General features: G+C 41.6%; 4 protein-coding genes across 8 annotated transcripts in view; 2 read left to right on the top strand and 2 right to left on the bottom strand.

The window, feature by feature from the left end:
• The window catches only part of Vari (MAGUK p55 subfamily member vari), a 129,544-nt gene that overhangs the window by 29,442 nt on the left and 81,742 nt on the right, over positions 1-18,360 (top strand). The window lies entirely within an intron of this gene.
• Mei-w68 (meiotic W68) lies at positions 1,122-5,331 on the top strand. The gene is made up of 4 exons (XM_070658938.1): positions 1,122-3,857; positions 3,952-4,430; positions 4,512-4,869; positions 5,018-5,331. The coding sequence occupies exons 1-4, from the start codon at positions 3,742-3,744 to the stop codon at positions 5,316-5,318; spliced, it is 1,254 nt and encodes a 417-aa protein (XP_070515039.1). The 5' UTR covers positions 1,122-3,741; the 3' UTR covers positions 5,319-5,331.
• LOC139103857 (uncharacterized) lies at positions 5,485-5,919 on the bottom strand. The gene is made up of 2 exons (XM_070658939.1): positions 5,816-5,919; positions 5,485-5,736 (listed from the first exon to the last, which is right to left on the bottom strand). The coding sequence occupies exons 1-2, from the start codon at positions 5,911-5,913 to the stop codon at positions 5,496-5,498; spliced, it is 339 nt and encodes a 112-aa protein (XP_070515040.1). The 5' UTR covers positions 5,914-5,919; the 3' UTR covers positions 5,485-5,495.
• LOC139103845 (A-type potassium channel modulatory protein DPP6) overlaps positions 6,017-18,360 on the bottom strand; it is a 60,874-nt gene continuing 48,530 nt past the window's right edge. For 3 of the 4 annotated variants that reach the window (XM_070658905.1, XM_070658907.1, XM_070658906.1), the window contains exons 3-13: positions 18,054-18,160; positions 17,717-17,915; positions 14,253-14,327; positions 13,946-13,998; positions 13,126-13,677; positions 12,639-12,957; positions 12,180-12,358; positions 11,866-12,088; positions 11,359-11,803; positions 11,049-11,254; positions 6,017-10,969 (exon numbers count right to left, since the gene is read on the bottom strand). In XM_070658905.1, the coding sequence (XP_070515006.1) occupies positions 10,868-10,969; positions 11,049-11,254; positions 11,359-11,803; positions 11,866-12,088; positions 12,180-12,358; positions 12,639-12,957; positions 13,126-13,677; positions 13,946-13,998; positions 14,253-14,327; positions 17,717-17,915; positions 18,054-18,160 (2,460 nt within the window). In that variant the 3' untranslated portion in view covers positions 6,017-10,867. Of the gene's footprint in view, positions 10,970-11,048; positions 11,255-11,358; positions 11,804-11,865; positions 12,089-12,179; positions 12,359-12,638; positions 12,958-13,125; positions 13,678-13,945; positions 13,999-14,252; positions 14,328-17,716; positions 17,916-18,053; positions 18,163-18,360 lie in introns of all 4 variants that reach the window. The other variant, XM_070658908.1, reaches the window with a different exon arrangement.

Genomic DNA, 18,360 nt, shown 5'->3' with positions numbered 1-18,360 from the left:
ACGCCCGGCGGAATGAATCGTCGTAAAAATCACGCAAATTAAGCTGATGAACGATAACGAGTCACGATTGAGCGGAGTATAAAGGATTAAACCAATTTGATACTTGATCAGACGGAAGGAAGTGAAAGAGAAATGTATGACAAAAGGTGATCAGTAGATCTCGATTATTACGAAACATTTTTTTTTTTTACAGATTTATGGAAAATATATTATTTTAATATCTAATATCTTTTATGATTTTTTTATGGAATTAACGCGTCGGTGATAAGATAAGCGACCTTCGGCGCTATGTAAACATTCTATTTTTTTTTAATTTGTGACCAACTCGTTGTGATCGAACCAGTTTTTCTGGTATAAAAACTTACGCTTAACACATCTGAAAGTTCTGGTGCGCGTAAAGGTTTTGGAGAGGATCGCAACAGTATCTGCCGTTCCGTTTGCCTCGAATGCATTGCCACCGTGTCGTGCTTTTAATATTTCGTTCCGACTTCAACTTACATTCTTCATTCTTTTATTTAATTACTTTTATTAATAGAACTTACGTTCTCTTCTCAATTTTTTCGTTTTCGACTCGTCTACTTGCCTCCGTCCAATTTTCATTTGGCTTTCTGCTCACTTTTCGTTCTTACCCAATCTTCTTCCTATTCGTCATTTTCTTCGTTCGTCAGTATCCTTGAGATGCCACGTTTGGTTCCTTTTCTTCTCGGTGAATAGCCGTGAAAACATTTGACGTATAATAAGTCGCGTCGAGTGAAGGCGAAGATCTTATTTAGCCTCGAGCGCTGACCTGTTATTAAAGGAATGCTGAATTTAAGGGAAACGAAACTGCTCGTTAGGTGATTACGTGCTGAAGACGTATCAAATTGGTACGTAATATCTTTGCACGAAACCGTTTTCTTTATCGTTCCATCGTCTTAAAATTGGCGCTTCTTATGGATAGATTTTAATTGATTTTAATACTTAAAAAGACATAATTTTGAGACACGTCGATTGCAAATCGCGCTTTAATATCTTCGCGCAATGAAATCACGTTTAAAATTAGGCTCGTTTTTAAAAACTTTCCAACATCATCGGTGGCTTCGATCAAGCCCTCGTCGAGTCATTTAAAAAGCATCACGTGGCGGTAGCTATTTTTTTTCTTTTTTTTTTTCAATGTTTTAGATTTTCCCAAGCTCACGTTTAAGTCAAGTGCCGTACCGTCAGACCCTCTTTACAGTGTGTGAACACGGCGGTCGCTACAATAACGTTGTTCGATCCCCCAAAAACCGCGGCGCGTTCAAGTAGTCCTGATAAGTGCACTTCGAGCGATCAATCGTGTACAGCTATATCGGCGAAGCCAGGAAATCTCTGTGATTCGGAAAGTTAAGTCGTTGCATCGATCCGGGCAGGCTCGATAAAATTCTAATAAGCAGAATAATTTATTTTATTTTATTTTTTTCTTTGCTGCGAGCATCTAATTAACGAAAGTGCGTACACGTATTAAATACCGGGAGATAGTAACTTCGGCAAGTAGTCACCCTTCCGACTTCTTTACTTCAAGTCCGCACGTTAGCGAACGCTCCGCTGCCTCGCAGCCGCGTTCCCCACTGTTTGGACAAATTCGATGCTATCTTCGAAAATAGTCTTGAATGCATCAAGACGCGAATAAAGGAACGACATGAGATCCGATCTCTAGACGTCGCCGATCGGGAAAAACCTCGACTGTTACGATTTTCTGAATGGACTCGGGGGTTCGAACGTTGTCGATTTGTACCGTCTATTCGTGGTATTTAGGTCTTACTTAATCGCAGAATGCCCGGGTGTATCGGGTTTCGAAAAATCTGACCTTTGGTAAGCCGTCGGTTGACGTGCGACAGGTATTTTTTTTTTCTTTTTCTTTTTATGTACGATCGACCGCGGAGATCTAGTTTCACGAATTCAAATTCGAAGGGAACATTTGAAGCCGGGAAGATTATCGTGGTATTGAAATTTCTAAAAAATTTCGCAGTCGACGTCATTCTTGTAAACCGATAAACCGGAAGTCATACAAAAGTCGACTGGTATTTCGGGTGCTTTAAGTATGCGATTTTCATGTATGTCGTTCTTGCCGGCGGGCGTTCAGTTTTCTATCGCGAATACAGAGAAGATTGTACACCCGAGGCGAGGTGGATCGAAGCGCATCGAGCGCTTTCGCGTAAGATTTCGAGAAGGCCCGCGCGATTCTTTCTTCGCGTATTTAACTGACATTTTAGGGACGCGCCGGCGACGCGTGTTGGTTTATATACGGGCTATTTGAAGGCTGGCGAGGGCATTCTTAGGGCTGTTTCTCCGCGGTGCTCGTTGCACAATGTAACACTATCCCCTTTTATAACACAGCTTTGGAGTGTTTAATGCGAAACCGAGCGTGCTTGCCACCGCCCTGCATTATTATTAGTTTTTTTTTTTTTTTTTCATGAATAATCCCGTTATGAGCATCTAAGAGGCCGGAACTTTAAGGTGGTGTTTCATTTTTGTATATGGACGAACGCTTGTCAACGCGAATCCACAGACGTTCTCTGATCTTATCAAAAATTTTGCAAGATTATAGTAAATGCTTTTAATCTAATTAATCGACTTGCATTTAGTCGTTTTTTTATTCTCGAAATATTTTAACAAACGTTCCATGCCGTAGCTGTTCGTTAATTTAAATTATAAAGAAAAAAAAAAAAATAATTTTTATAAATACAATCAAGTTTTTGAAATAAATCTAAGGTTTCGTTTCTTGAAAATAGCTAATTTCGGTCACGATCGTCTTCCGGACGGCTTCCTATTAAAGCGTACGCTGAATTTCGTTACAATTGAACGTTTTGCAGTAAGGGGTGTGTGTTTCGCGCTCACAATAAGTCTCTGAAGTGTCTTTAGCGCGTACAGTAGCGCGCCGTTCAATGGTCGGTGCTCACAAATGCGCAGCGGGGTGTCCGGGCCTCTCTCGAGATTCGCCACTTCGATATGAATGTCGGTGATCGGGAGAAAAATTAATGTCTACTCCGTCACGGCCCCGGACGAATTCACGCGGCCAATACTTTACCTCATGGGTCGAGACTTAATATGTTTATTGCTGTGAGAATGCCGGCCTCGGATAGGTAGTAGATTTTTATCTACCAGCGCGCCTTTTAACTCGTCTCTCGCAACATTCAATGATGACTGAACAGCATATCCGGATTCTCTTTTCATCCAGCTTTTTCTCAATCTAATGACGTTCTTCACGGTGTAATTTATTATAAGCACGTACGTCTCGACGTACGTTTATAAAATTGGTTGGAATTATTTAAGCCTGTTAATTACTTGATACCAAATTGATCATCAATCTTTATTAATTTCTCAAAATAAAATATTTATTATTTCTTATATGATTTATTAATTTTATTATAAAATAAAAATTCTACAAACTTTGGGATTTTAAATTCGATAGTTATAAACTCCAGTGGTAATGTAATAAAAATTAAAACAGTGAACAATTACTTTAATTAAAAAAATTAATATATATTTTTTAATTAATTTGATTAAAAAAAAATTTCTTTTTTAATTTTATCGATAGGAACGATCTCTATATCGAGATCCGTTTTGTACAAGCTAAAGGCATCTGTTGGGTCAAAGAAGAACTAGGGCTAGGATTAATAACTTCAACAGATATTATCTGTAGTAAATAATAAAATTAAAAATGATTGAACTATTATTACTCTCTCATATTCTTTTTTTTTTATCTTTTTTAACTTAGACAAGATGCATAAAATAAATAAGAAATTTTGTGGACAAGTAACTATGTCGACTTCCAACCAATTGTTCGACGCTCACGAAAAGTACATTGAAATACCGATGGTCGACAATAAAGAATTACGGTAAAATTTAGAGCTCTGCTTATTATATTTTATTATTGGTTCTAAATAAATCGACTGAAATATAAATTTATATTTTCTCGCGCATGTTGCTCAGGAAAGATTTAATCGCGCGCATTGAGGCGATTACATTAAAGATAATAGATCAGATATCTGCTGGACAGGCGCCGTGTGTAGCATTCAGTAGTCAAAATGTTGAACCGAAATCCATTAGTCGCAAAGAAAACGTTTGTACGGAATGCCCGATCGATTTTCGACAGAAAACGACATCCTTCAACAATAACTTAACCGATTTCATCAAAGACAAGAAATTCACAGAGCGTGAAAATTGTGAAAATTCGGAAAAAACCACTGTCGACTTTGCGGCGAAGAGCAGCAGAAACAAATTCGTCCTGATGACGGTAATAATGGCCGAGGCTCATCGTTTGCTGCTAACGAACGCAAGCAAAACCAGACGATCGTTTTATTACGACCTGAAGAAAGAGGCAACCAGTTATTTAGTACCCGATCAAAAGTACGTTGATCGCGCTTTAAACGATGTCGCTAATTTATTGCAATGCGCGCCGTGGGATTTGAGTGAGTTTTGCCAGATAAAGAGAATATGAAGAGGGGTGAGAAATATGAATCAGAAATCAGGGTAACCGAGGATCTTTTCAGGACTGCTGGCAACGACTAAAGGACTGGCAGCGGGAAATATGACCATCACGTTAAATGACAGCCAAGTAATCGACTACATGATACCGGGTGGCGCTCAGATTCCGCAGATGATTTCGAACGTGGCTTCGATTCGCGCGAAGGCAGACCTCGTTCTGGTCATTGAGAAAGACGCGGTCTTTCAAAAGTTGCTCGAGGAAAATTGTTCGCACACCCTGCGATGTATCCTAGTGACGGGGAAGGGTTATCCGGACGTAGCCACGCGGATGCTGGTCAAGATGTTATCTGAAAAAATGGACCTACCGGTTTACATCGTCGTCGACGCGGATCCTTTCGGCGTAGACATTATGCTAATTTATCGGTAATGGCTAAATGTTGCCTCGTAGCTCTTTTAACTTTAGATCGTAATCTTTTTTTTTTTTATTGGAAAAGTCGACGTAATTTGTAGCATGATATTTCTTAGATGAGAAACATTCCCTTTTTATATTTCTACGATGGGATTTTTGCAGCTTCGGTTCATCGACCCTTCGTAAGGAAAACGAGACTCTGGCTTGCTTTAATGCACGCTGGCTCGGAATCCACCCTTCGGAATTGGTTGCTATAGGAGCGAAAACAATTCCGCTCACCGAAGCTGATCTTGTGAAATTGAGGTCCATCGAAGCCCGGAGTTATGTAAACGAAGCTATATCAAAACAATTGAGTATATTACGGAAAGGCAAAGCAGAAATAGAGGCAGTGTCCTCGTTTTCCAAAAACTTTCTCACAGCGACATATTTATCTTACAAAATAGACGGCCAAGATTACATTTAACGCGCAATACTATATTTGATACTATTGACAAATTTATTTAAAAAAGTTTAATTTGATATATTCTATAAAATTATCATAATTTTTTTAATAGAAAAGAAAAAGACAAGAAACATGAAAGAAATTCAATTAAACTTATTTTTTTATATCAAATGCAATTATATACGTATATATATTACTTTAAATAATTTCTTGTCTTTGACACGGTGCGAGCCATGTTTCCTGTTGAATTATTTTTTCGGGAAAGCTCTCGTTGCTATCCTCCAGTGTTACAAGCTGCGGACTTTTACGAAACGAGCCCAAATATATTACGCTGCTATCGGATGATCGTCTCGATGGGATGAAAGACTCGATCGGGTCTGTCGTCGTTTCTGTCTCGCGAAAACTTTTCGAACGTGTCTTGTACGGATGCTTGTGCAGCCTTGAAACATTAAAAGTTTCGTGCATCCTTCAAACGCGGCGCTTTATAAAGAAAATACTTGAAATAAAATTATACTTACCGGTTCTCCGAGTAATTAGTGGTCTTGCGCTTGTTTCTCTGCCTGAAACTGCCCGAATGAGATGTGCCCTTCCTTTTTCTCGGCCGACGAGGAACCATAATTTCTTCGAGTCCACCGTTGGCGTTTCGATGCCTTAATTATAACGCACTGCCAAAAGTCACCCGTCAAAGATGCGATGCAATGAGGAAGGATTAAGAATACTTCAGATAATGTAACAGTTTATTGAAAACACTTTATCCACCCGATGTTCGAGCCGAGCTTCGCTGATATTAAAAAACGCAGAATCTTAATAACATGATTATTTCGTGGATGTTACGTGGAAGGTAACTCGGGCGACATCCGCGAAATCGGCAGCGCGATATTATGACTCCGCTAATGAAGTTAACTGCGTCTCGATTCAATAATTCTCTCTTTTGTCAATTTGCCGACTGGCAAAAAGATCTGAAATTAAATTAATTTTAGTAAATTACTACAATTGAAGTAAGATTAATTTTGAGATAATTTTTTATGAATTCTATAAACTTAAATTTCTTTCGAAATAATTTGACAATTTATTTCCTTTTTTTTCTCGATTAAAAAATATTCCCAAAATATTGGAAGTAAAACTTTTTAATTAATTAACCTATCTCGTAAATTCTGAAGACTTTTACGATATTATCGTCAGTGTAAGTAATCGATTGGCCGATTTCGCGAATGTTTCCAGTACAGGTCCGTGCGAATATCGCAAAAAAAAAAAGAACGGAAAAATAGAAATAACTTTCCGTGCTCGTTTCGCGTTATGAAGCGAAGGTAAATATCAATCGAGTAGCTCGAAAAACATCAACGATTTTTATGAAACGTGTATCCAGCATTTCGATTAAATGTATATAAAAAACAATCATTCGAGAATCTCTCTCTTTCCGCCAGACACACCTCCGATCGGGCAAAGACGCGTTTGGAGCTACAAATCGTTGATATAAAAGAAAAGAAAAAAAAAACGAGTACTAAATTTAAAGTAAACGAACAAGCATTACTTTAAATTTATATTTCTCTTAACAAACATCACAGATTTTTACGAATAAAATATCATAATTAAAATTTTTCTGTAGGAAATCAGTACGCAATGTGTATGTGACGGTTAATATTTCTTTAAATCTAGATTGCCGAGTTAAATTAACGCGTGTTCTGTTTGACGATCTTTTCGCCAGTCAACTGTGCGACGGGTGTATTTAATTCGCTTTAATTTATTTATGCGTTCGCACGGGCCCTTACTCTTATATTGACTTTCGCGTGAGAAAGTTATCTGTTCCTTTTAATATATTGCGTGTACATGTGTGTATTTGCGTGTATCTTTATGCATACCCATACGAGTGTGATTTTCATTATCCTTTACGTGTTTTTTTTTTTTTTTTTTTTTTTTCTTTCTTTTTAGCGGCGATAATACGTTACCAAAAGCTATAGATACCCTTATGCGCTGCTACCAAGGTTTCTTTGTTGCGATTAATTTCATAATTCGCTTGCTTGTGTTGCGTGCCTGCTTTCGTGATAATTTTTCTCCGATGCCCTATGCTTACATTTAACAAATTGCCTCACTTTCTGCCGTTATTATATTTAATAATTGATTGTGATTTACACATGCATACACGTACACAAACACATACACCACCCACACCCGCGTTCTCATTCACTCCGTTTCTTTATTACTCCCTCACCCTCTCCCCATCTACTTCTCGGCCCAGGCATCCCTTGCACTTCCGATTCCAATCGACCGGGTCAGTCACTCTCTCTCTCCCGCTTCTTTGGGATCGAACAGTTCGCGTTTCGATCGCTCGCGTTATATTTATTCGGGAATAAATGGAAGCGATATTGTTGATAACGAACATTTTGTTTCACTACAAACGACCATTCATTTACCGCGAAATGGAGGAATTCCTTACGCCCGTCTCGCAGGGCAACGTAACGTTGCGCGTTAATTCCATCCGAAAGGGGGGCGGGGGGGGGCAGGAGGATTGATTACAGCCGTGTGACTTTTCAATGTTTAACATCGAAAGTTAGCGAAAAAGAGATCGGAGCTAGTCCTCTCTAAGGATAAATCCATTCGACAGATAATTCCTCGAAACCTCCATTGCGCGTTACATTTTTTTTTCTTTTTTTCTTGTTTTTTTTTTTTTTTTTTTTTTGTACTTTCTACAGTCGACAGCGGGCACATCATCTCGACCTAACGACCCTTCGCATCTATAATACTTTTATCCTCGCAAAAATCGCTCTGGCGAAGTTTCAGTCGCGATAGTTTGGCAATACGGAACTTCGGTTTGCGGCCCGAACCGTAGGCGATCGTTCGCGAGTGTTCATTTAAAATTATTAAGTAATTTTTCTCTTCTCTTCGTTTCTATTTATTATCGTTTGATTAGTTGCACTAGCCTTGATTGTCGGCATTTAAGGGCTGCTGGTACGTGCAGCATATACACGGCGACGTGCACCACCTCCTCGCTCAAGCACGCCTCTCTGTAATTAACGTTTTCAACGGACTCGTAATTTACCCTCACTTTCGAACTAGAAATTACATTAACGCGTGGTCTCGAACATTATCTGTGACTCGAAAAAAAAAAAAAAAGAAAACATTTTTGTAAAGAAATTACTTTATGGTTCCTGGTTGAACAAATGTATTCTGCGACGTTGCTGCTCCGGCGATCAAAACACCTTGTCTAGACTCACAGTAAAATTCTCCACAAATAATAAATTAAGCGCAAACCGAGTCGTAAATCATTAACTTTAAACGAGCTCGTTTTCGTAAAGTTATATACCATGCAGAGAGTGTCTCCCCGGGCCTGTAACGCAAACGAACCGTAAGGCAATAATTCTCCAAGTTTCTCACGCTTCGACTTTTGAAATTTATGTAAATCGTAAAAATGTCGGCACCCTGCCGCAGATACTTCCGAGACGTTTTACGAGCCCCTGTTATTCTTCGACGACGTCCGCGTTCGTAAGGTTACCGAGCGTTCGCTTTTGTAATATAGTGGAGCAGCGAAATCAGTTATATGTGACAGTAAGCGCACGGTGTCTCGCCATAATCTTGTCTTCCACTGTTCCACCTGAAAGTACGACGAAGCGAGGAAAAACTCGGGAGCCCTCGAACGTCGTGTGCCGATCGCGCCTGATCGATGACCGACGGTCACGACGATTGCGCTGGCAACCGTCCGCCCGACATTCGTTCATCCGCTCGGGGTCGATCGATGTGTTTCGAAGAGATATACAGTGAATCCGATACCCGACGCCTTCGACGAGGTCCAAGTTCACGCGTGCAACTTCGGCGCGCGTATTTTAAATCCCATCGAAAATCGATTGTTTTATAGAGGGTGATATCGCTCTCTTTATCTACGGGTCGCTCGCGATCTCCGCGAGCGCCGTTGCGGGGACCTCGTCGAAGGGGCTTTACATTTTCACCTGGGTGTATATATGTACAAATATTCAAAATTCACGGATCGGGAGCAGGGGGAGGGGGGAGAGGGGCGGGTCGAGATGGGGGGGAAAAGGTACTAGGATCTGTGTGGAACAACTTCTTACGCGTGTAACATTATAATACATAGAACTAGGCGCCAAGCTGTACAACACAAAACTTACAGTAGCCGTTCGGATTCTATTGTACATATACTATATATATGTAATAAACATACATATATATACGTATATATACATATATTTGTATAATGGTAAATGTACGTCGATTTCTGTGGACGAACGTCACCGCGTAGGCTTTAAATACTTTTTCTCCGTTTAAAATCGAGGAGGCACCAGTGACGCAGCTAAAAAAAAAAAAAAATAGGAGAACGTGTAAGACGGAAGCTTGCAAACTTTTTGTTTTTTTTTTATTCTTTTTTTTTTTTAATTTTTTGGTGGACACACGTGACTCGATACGAGGGACCATAAGGGTCAGGACTTTAAATAACTCGCCGTAAAAGCGGGTCGATCGCGGGTCGCAGAGTCGGTCCATCGTACCGAGGCAGAGGCGTTCGCGTGATTCGAGCACTACGATTCGATAAAACTCCGTCTGGAAAGTGGGGAACGAAGGAAAGTGCAAGTTTGCAGACTCCCAATAAGCTCTGTACGTTGAAGTGTTATTATAATCCGTATTAACTTCGCGCTTAGTCGCCCGCTACGAAATCTCAGGCCTATCTTGCGTGAGCGCCATCGGGACTTGGAACACAGCAAGACGTCGAACGACGAGCTCGCAAACACTCGGCGTCGATCTCGCACACGTTGACTCGACGGCGCCATGCGAACGGACGCTGATTTGCGAGCCGTCGATAAGCTCCGCATGTAGTATAATTCGGTCTCCGCTTTTCGTGCGCCTTGTCCTCTCTACGATCATTATTCGAAGCTCGTCCGATTTCGATTTCACGGCATGTACGCGCGTTCGTCCCTTCGGTGCTATTCGTGGCGCGCGTGCCGTCGTCGCGTATCACCGAGCACGCCGCGACGACTGACTGACATTAATGCGACTATATCGGAGTGCTAAATTCGCGCGGCAAACTCGAGCGGCGTCATTCGATAATGTACAAAAAATTCCGTCAAAGCCAATCCGTCGCTTCTCGCTTAATATTCTTCGTGATTTCTGGATTCTCTTCGCGAGAACGTCGCTAGATACTCCCAGAGAGAAAAATGCGCGGTTTCTTCGTAAAGAAATCTATAGGTGAACGATATACGTCGTGACGATATTACTGCGAATGCCACTCTATTTTTACTTTCAATTCTTTTTGTCAATCTTGAAATCTCTGCCGCGTAAACTCGTATACATCGTGCGTCAAACGACGTTATTCTTTTTTTTTTCTTTTTCCTTTTTCTTTTCCTTTTTTTTTCGTCTTTCCTTTCATCTTTTTAGATAAACGATCGCTCTCGTTATTTTTTCAACTAGCGGCCTGATTTATATCGCGATTCAGGCTCTAAACGGGAGATCGTTCCGTTTACGAGTGTAATTGCCGTGACTTCGAGGACGAGTCTCCGTATTAACGTCCGTTCTGAATGTATCGGAAATAGACGCACTAGAGACAACAAAAGAATTTTCGGCTTGAGGCACTAGGAGGCATCCAGGGCGAGGCACTCGGCGAGGAAGTCCTCCATGGAACGATAAGCGTGTTCGAGCACGCCCGTCAGGGCATGATCTTCGTTCGCGTAACTCTGTTACGAAGAGAGAAAATCGGCAATTAATTCAATATATATTTTTTTTTAATTTTTACGCATCGCTTACTTTTCTCACCTGATATCTAAACATGATTCCCGCTTCGGACAAAGCCTTGGCGAAGGCAACGCCGTGCGTGTAAGGCGCTGTAAGGTCGGCTAGGCCATGAAGAAGGTAAAGGCTGTGACTGGGCACCAATCTCGCTCGTTGCGTTAGATCAGCTTCCACGTAGCCCTTGTAGTTCTCTTTTGGCGCGCCGAGGATACGTTCCGTGAACGCGGAATCTACAATCGCACGACGATTAGGTAACATCGAGAACGCCTCGCGGCGGAATAAATTAAGCGAGGTGCAGCTAGGCCGAATTTTTCGCTAGATTCGCAATGCTTACTATAGTACATCCAATCGGCAATCGGATTCACCGCGACGCCGCACTTGAAGACGTTCTCCTGATTACCGAGGACCATGGCGGTCACGTATCCACCGTAACCCCACCCCCACACGCCGACTCTGGTGACGTCGAGATACTTATGCGTCTTCAGAAGGTGCTTCAGCACGGTGAGCTGATCCTGCACCTCGACGCCGCCTATCTTTCTGAACAGGTCCTTCTTTCCTTGGCCGCGGGCGCCTCGCACGTCCAGTCTCACGTAAACTACGTCGTTGTGGCTCGACATGTACGTTCCCCAATCGATCCCGAACTTGTCCGTGACGGCCTCGCTGCCGGGACGGCCGTTCACCTCGACGAGCACGGGAAACGCCGCGTCCCTGAGCTCCTCTCGCCACGAGGGCGGCAGTAACAGTTGCACTTGAGCTCGCCAGCCTTGAGGTAGCGGGACCTGGACGATAGTTGCGCCATTGGTATTTAATTAATCGAGATCGGGGATGTCGTACGATTTACCTCGAAGCTTTGCCTGGTGGGCAGTGCCAGTTCCGACAATTTCTGCGCGCGTTGAAGTCTCGTGTCGTACAGCACGCGGATTAACTTGTGCGTCGACATCATGTGCACGCCGGCGAGAGGAAGGCCGGGACCCTCGCAGTACAGCACGTAGTAACCCTGCGTGCCGTTTTCCAGAGCCGGGCTGACAGAAGCACCGAAATGCGTGCAATTCGTATAGTAGAATCTACGGCGTTTAATAAATTTCGCACGTTAGTTTCACATCGAGAATCTATTTAATCGGGGGAAATTTTATCTTGTTGTTTCGTAAGACTTACCTACTGCTCGAAAGAACTTCCCCGAGATCACACGTCACGCACAACGGCTCGAAGTGACGAGGATCGTCCGCGGCGGGATCGCGTACGACGTAAAGATGTCTCTGGCCCGGTCTCTTTTCTCTGGTACCTAGATAATATACGAGATGCGCTTTGGTGTCCCACGCCAAGATCTCGCTCACCTGTTTCAGAAAGCACTCACGCGATTAAACTTTTCATTTCTTATATCACTTTTGTACAAGCATCATATATTTATTTATTTTTTAATTTTATTAAATTAAATTAATTTTTTTTAATCATTTATAATATACATATATTTATTTAAATTATTTTTTTTTAATTTCTATAATAATTTTTTATATCTCTACGATAATTTGCGATTAGAGATTTTAGAGCTTGTCGTTAAAAAAAAAAAAAAATTGTTTTACGACTTGTAACGTATCGATCTTAAAAGCTTGTTACCTCATAACGACCATGGGAGAGCACTGCTATTCTCTGTTGCGTGAGTGTGACGTGCTTTATGTGTGTGAAATGTTCCTTGTCACCTTCCTGTACGGTGGCCAGCAACAGAAAACTGTCGCCGTCCGGAGCGAAAAGAGGATGCGGCTGGGCGTCCAGCCACAGTCCTTCGGGTGCCCGTTCCGAATGAGTCTCCTCACACTCCCACGTGGGAGCACGGCAAGCAGACACCATCGACAGGTTCTGCATCCTTGTCATCCAAACGACGGCGATTTGCGAGGCGTCGTCGCCAACCCAGCCGGCCGATATCAAATAATAATCTCTGAAAATATTTGTAAAAATAAATTAATCAAGCCACGAACGAAGGGGGGAGGAAGGGAGAAATATTTCGAGTCGTTATTTAATTGCCACCGATGCTAAGTTTATATATTCTATAAAAATTATTATTTCGCGAGAGTAGCACGAGAGATTCTTTAGTAATTTAACGTACTGTTCGTCCAAGAACGTCGGCGGTTTCAGCCTCATTTTCATCGGCCAGGTGACGTTTCCGGTATTGTTGTAATTCGCCCAGCTCGCGTTCCCGAGTTCCATGACCCACAATTCCACCTCCGGATTCGGCCAGCCCGGTCTCGGATACCTGACCGATCTCGAGGGTGGAAACGAGGATTTGGACGTGCTCAGAGGTGTTGGGCCAACTACGTCCTGGCCCGGCGTGTTGAACCACGGGAACTCCAACGCGCTTACTCTTGTGTCGTTGAACGTGGCGTAGAGAACGTGCGTGCCATCCGGGCTCGGCCAGATCGCTTGTGGACTCGGCAGCACCTCCTCCTGATACAACCAGTCGGGCACGCCGTTGTAGATCACCCCGGGTACGCCCGTGTCGGTCAGACGAATGTCCTCCGTCGCGGAGGGCCCCAATCTGAGAAAAATGTCGTTCTCGGAGACCATCAGGAAACTGGACGTGTTGCCCAGCCAGGTGGCATATTGCAATCGCGTCTGATGCATGTGTCGCGACGCTTGTAGGCGAAGGGGTGTATGATGGCTAGTGAATAACAGACGAAAAACAAATGTATGCAGGTTATATTTCACAGTTTTATTTATTTATTTTAATCGATTCCTACTCGGATTTTTTTTTTAATACAAATATATATTTATAAAGATACACTCAACTCGAAAAAATAGTAATAAATTCGAATAAATTGAAAAAAATAAATGAAAGAACAAAAATTTATATATTAATGCTTTTTAAATTTATGAAGAATTATTATACTTTAATATTTCGATTATTTTAATATATACATAATACTTACTCGTTTGTGACATCGTAAACGGTGTAAAGAGCGGTGTAAGTGTTCCGAAAGACCTACCAAAAAGAAGCAAACATTAGTATCATATAAATCTAAGAGAATAAATAAAATTAAAAATAAAAAAAATTGAAGAACTGCCGCAAGAAGCGAATGCGTTTTTGATAGCTGAAATCGACAGCTAACTGCAACTAAATTGCACTGCGTCGTATAACACGCCCAAGCGTTATCGATAAGCGACGGATCAGAAAGTTAGGATACAGCTGCCGCGCGAAAAACTTTCCCGAGAGACTTCCACATTTAAACTACTTACCGGCTTGACATTGTGTCTGAACAATACGTAACGTAGATCGGAGCTGCACTCGTAGCCCTGGACATTCAGTTGTCTCTGGAAGCAGCATTTAATAAAGATTGCATTACGTTCTATACAATTTTGAATCGAATCGTTCAATATTACAATTAAACTCGAGAGCCGCGTAAAAAAAAAAAAAAAAAAAAAAGAAATAAAATGCATCGCCGTCAAAAGCTTTTATTTTATCAAATAATCAATACTTTTCAATCTCTTTAATTACTTCTATCAGATCAGATCAGTTTTTATTCTGGGGCAACAGTATTTTTTTTTTTTTTATCTGCCGACGGTGTTTTATTTATATATTTTTAAATCGTTAATTTAGAAGCGAGAAAAGATTTTGAAATTAATTCTTAATTTCCAATATTCATGTTTTTTTTTTCTTTTTATTTTTGTGAAATTTATTTCACTTAAAGAATAATGAACCTAAATTAAGAGGTAAAAATGTTTTCATATGTGCATAAAAGAATAATTGTTTTATTATTAACATATATCGCATTCGAACACCTGCGTTCCAATTCAACAGAGAATTTGCCTCGATTTCATTCTTTTCTTTTCTTTCTTTTTTTTTTTTTTTTTTAATCCGCGCAATAATTTTAATTTATTTCCAAAGGTTGAGAAGTTTATAATTGCAATTTCTTTATTAAGATTGGTGAAGTTATGACTCCATCGCGTTTACCTCGAATCCAAGTTCTCGAACGAACAATCATTACAAGAATACCGTCGACCGCCAGTCGATACTTGCATTCGAGAGGGCAACGAAACGAACCGGCGTGTCCTGGTGGACGCCTGATCGGATCGATGCCGTCTCTCGTCCGCACGCCGTCTTTCGGTCCATGTTGGAAAAAGAACGCAGATTTGGAATCTGTCCAGACTAAGTGGATCGGCTCTCTTGCGCACGCATACTTATCGCCCGACCGAGATCGATCACGTTTTTTTCTTTTTTTCTTTCTTTTTTTCTATCTCGTTACAAGCCGCTTCCCTTTTCGTTTCTCTTTTTTCTCTGATCGTCCAGGTCGGAACTTTTTATGCAGGCATCTTGTGCATTTCATTTACCGGGATTCTCCCACAGTTTCCCTGTGTCTCTCTTTTTTTTTTTCTTTTTTCTCCGCAATATTACTGCGCCCGATTTCTCGAACGCGGCGCGGTAGTATTTTCGAAATAATTATTATTAGTCGAAAATGTTTAACCGTCGCCTCTTTCCGCCGCGAGCCGCGTACCTATTGTAATCGAAATGCCCCGAGATACAGATGGTATCATTGAACCCGAAGCGCAATATCTAGAATGCCTCATATTTACCCCGCGCGTGCCTCAGCCACCGTGTAAATCGTGGGATGCCCCGGATTCCGTTTTACGTGCGGTCCAGTCTTTTGTTTTGCAGCGCGCCGCGAGGCACACTCGGCTAGTTTGCTGATCGGCAAAACAAACCTGACTTTTGATAAAGGGGTTTTTGTTCCTATATTCCGCATCCTTTATAGAAATTTTCCACCACGTAGGTAACGGCCCGGGTACGTTTTTCCAGCTGTTTATCTCAATTAAAAATCCACCGGGAGCCCCGAAGGAGAAGGAACCGTAAGTTGAAAAAGCGATATTTTGCATAACAATACCTGTCCCACTGGCATTACCGGGCCGAACTCTCGAGGAAACTTTAAAGGAAAAATCATCCGTTTCCGTACGTACATATATATTCACCTGCTCGGCTTGCTCACTTACGCGATAATAAAAAGGTTAAATCATAAATGATTTAAAATTATAAACTGTTCTTCATTGGAAAAATTTCAAGTTGCGCCGACCGAACGTGTAATTTGCAAGTTTCTTCGTTATTAATTCCGTTAGCGAGTTAAAAAAAAAAAAAAAAATAAAAGGAGCTTACAGCTTATAACTTTTATTTTTTCATCTCACGTGATTTATTACTCTTTCGCATTCCTTCATCTTCGCATTCCCGGAGATTTCCACTAAAACAGTCGGCGCGTAATTATCTGGCGAGTATGGGGGTCATGTCTCCAATTAATCCTGGATAAGCGCGACAATAGCTCGGTATCGGCGGATTCACGGGAGCTAAGATACCTCGGTGCATCACTAATGCGGATATTCCCGCCGCGTTACGTGATTTAGGTACCCGCCGAAATCTGGATGGAAATAAACGGCGCCGCTCCCTTGGCCGAGCGGGCACCGTGGATTATTATCTAGTCATGAATTCGGCATCAGCGCTCACGTAAACTCCGACAGCTCGCTCGCTCGACTGAATATTTTCATTCCGCGATGTGTGCCGATCGACTTTGTTCGACACGTTACTCCAAACAGGGGTCTGTTTACCGCAACGCGAACTAATTAACCTATATAAACGGAATTGATTTCTTAAATAAATATATTTATTTTCGACGTCACGTACCAATAACTCCTTCGAATAACATTTAATATTTAGCATTTCGTTTCATCAATAATTAAAATAATCGGCAATAATTAAGCGCGCGGGAACGGTATGCATATTCGGATTTCAAATTAATTATAAATTTCAAATTTGCATTAATCGACCGAAGTTACATACTCAATCATGTCATCTTCCGTCGCGTATCGCGGGCGCGACTATTGCATAATTCAAAAACGGCATTAGTTTCCGCATAATTAACTGTGCAACAATTGCGGAATCATCTCGTCCAAGTTTTTACCGTCCGTGACGTTAATTAATAACGACCCGGTTGTTAGTTAATTAGATCGTGAATCCGAATTAGAATTCAAATGCGTTTTTAATTCGAGGATTTTAATACGTTTAGATATATTGATTTGTCGCGCGCGCGTTCGTTATCAATTTAAATATTCATCGGTCAGGAGAAGGCTTGATATCGAAATGTTTTATATTAAAATAATTTCTTTCATCAAGATTGCACGTTTTACGAAACGTCAAAACGTAGCGCAGGCGGCCAAAGTTGAATCGTAATGATTTCTTAACAAGCACGTTAATAAGTAATAATTCTCGAGTCTCTCGAGAAGATTTCAAGCTTCTTACGCTTCGACTTTTAGATTTCCATCCTTAAAGTGACTTCAAACCCCTAGTCCTCTACCGTCCTGTTAAAACACAACGGCACCATCTTTCCTCGTAAATAATTCTAATCCCTCAATCTATTTTATTTCCCTTCTCGTAAATACTTCCAATTATTATTTCCTCCTTAAATCCACTCGTTCCGCGCCGCTTACGTCATTACGTATTTTATTTGAAGAAGAAAAATTTTTTTTTCTAGCGACCGCTGTTAGAGCTTCGTGTGTTTCGGCCGTTTTACAGCTTTAAGCCGTATCTATCGTCGCGACACGGCGTGATTTGCGCGTTACAAGTTTAATGCCGCCACGTGTAATACCAGTAAAGTTTATCGTTACGCGAGTCAACGTGCAAAGAGCGCCAGGCGGTATGTCCTGTTGGTTGGTATACGTACAAGCGTATGATTAGAGACTAAAAGGGACACGATGTTGTTGCGGGTGTCCAGGAGGGATAGGGAACCATCGTCGGCTTGATAGACGAACTTTTCGTGGGTTATCCAAGTCGGTGGTAACCTGTGCGGTGTCAGGTCATCACGAAGGCACTCGTCTAACGTAAGACGCCTGCCACTCCAGTACAGAAGCTCGTCGACGTACCTGCGAACGTCAAATCGGAAAGGATATTTATTTAAACGTTAAGCTTTCCCCGGTATTTAAGCCGTGGAAAATAAATTATTTAGAACTATGGTGATCGGAGAGCGCTCGAGGGAGCAAACTTCGCAAGGCGAAACTCACCCGAGAAGGTAAATCGCTGTGACGATGCCGGCTATAACGAAACCGATGACCAGCAACGAGAAAACTATGCTCCGCCAATTGTGGCCTCCGTCCGCATACGTTAAATCCTGTGGAAGCAGACAATCTCGTACGTAATTCTCGGTTGATCCGTAAAACCGATCGGTCAACTATAGTGCAGATGCGGATCGATACAAGAGAGCATGCAAATTACGAGTATAGAGAGAGAGAGAGAGAGAGAAAAGGAAGTCCACAGGATAATTAGGAAAATTTAATAACAGTGGAAAATCGAGCAGTCAACATCACTTTA

Source organism: Cardiocondyla obscurior, linkage group LG07 (genome assembly GCF_019399895.1).
Source record: "Cardiocondyla obscurior isolate alpha-2009 linkage group LG07, Cobs3.1, whole genome shotgun sequence".
In the NCBI taxonomy this organism is placed as follows: Eukaryota; Metazoa; Arthropoda; class Insecta; order Hymenoptera; family Formicidae; genus Cardiocondyla; species Cardiocondyla obscurior.
This window is presented reverse-complemented; position numbering and strand designations above follow the sequence as displayed.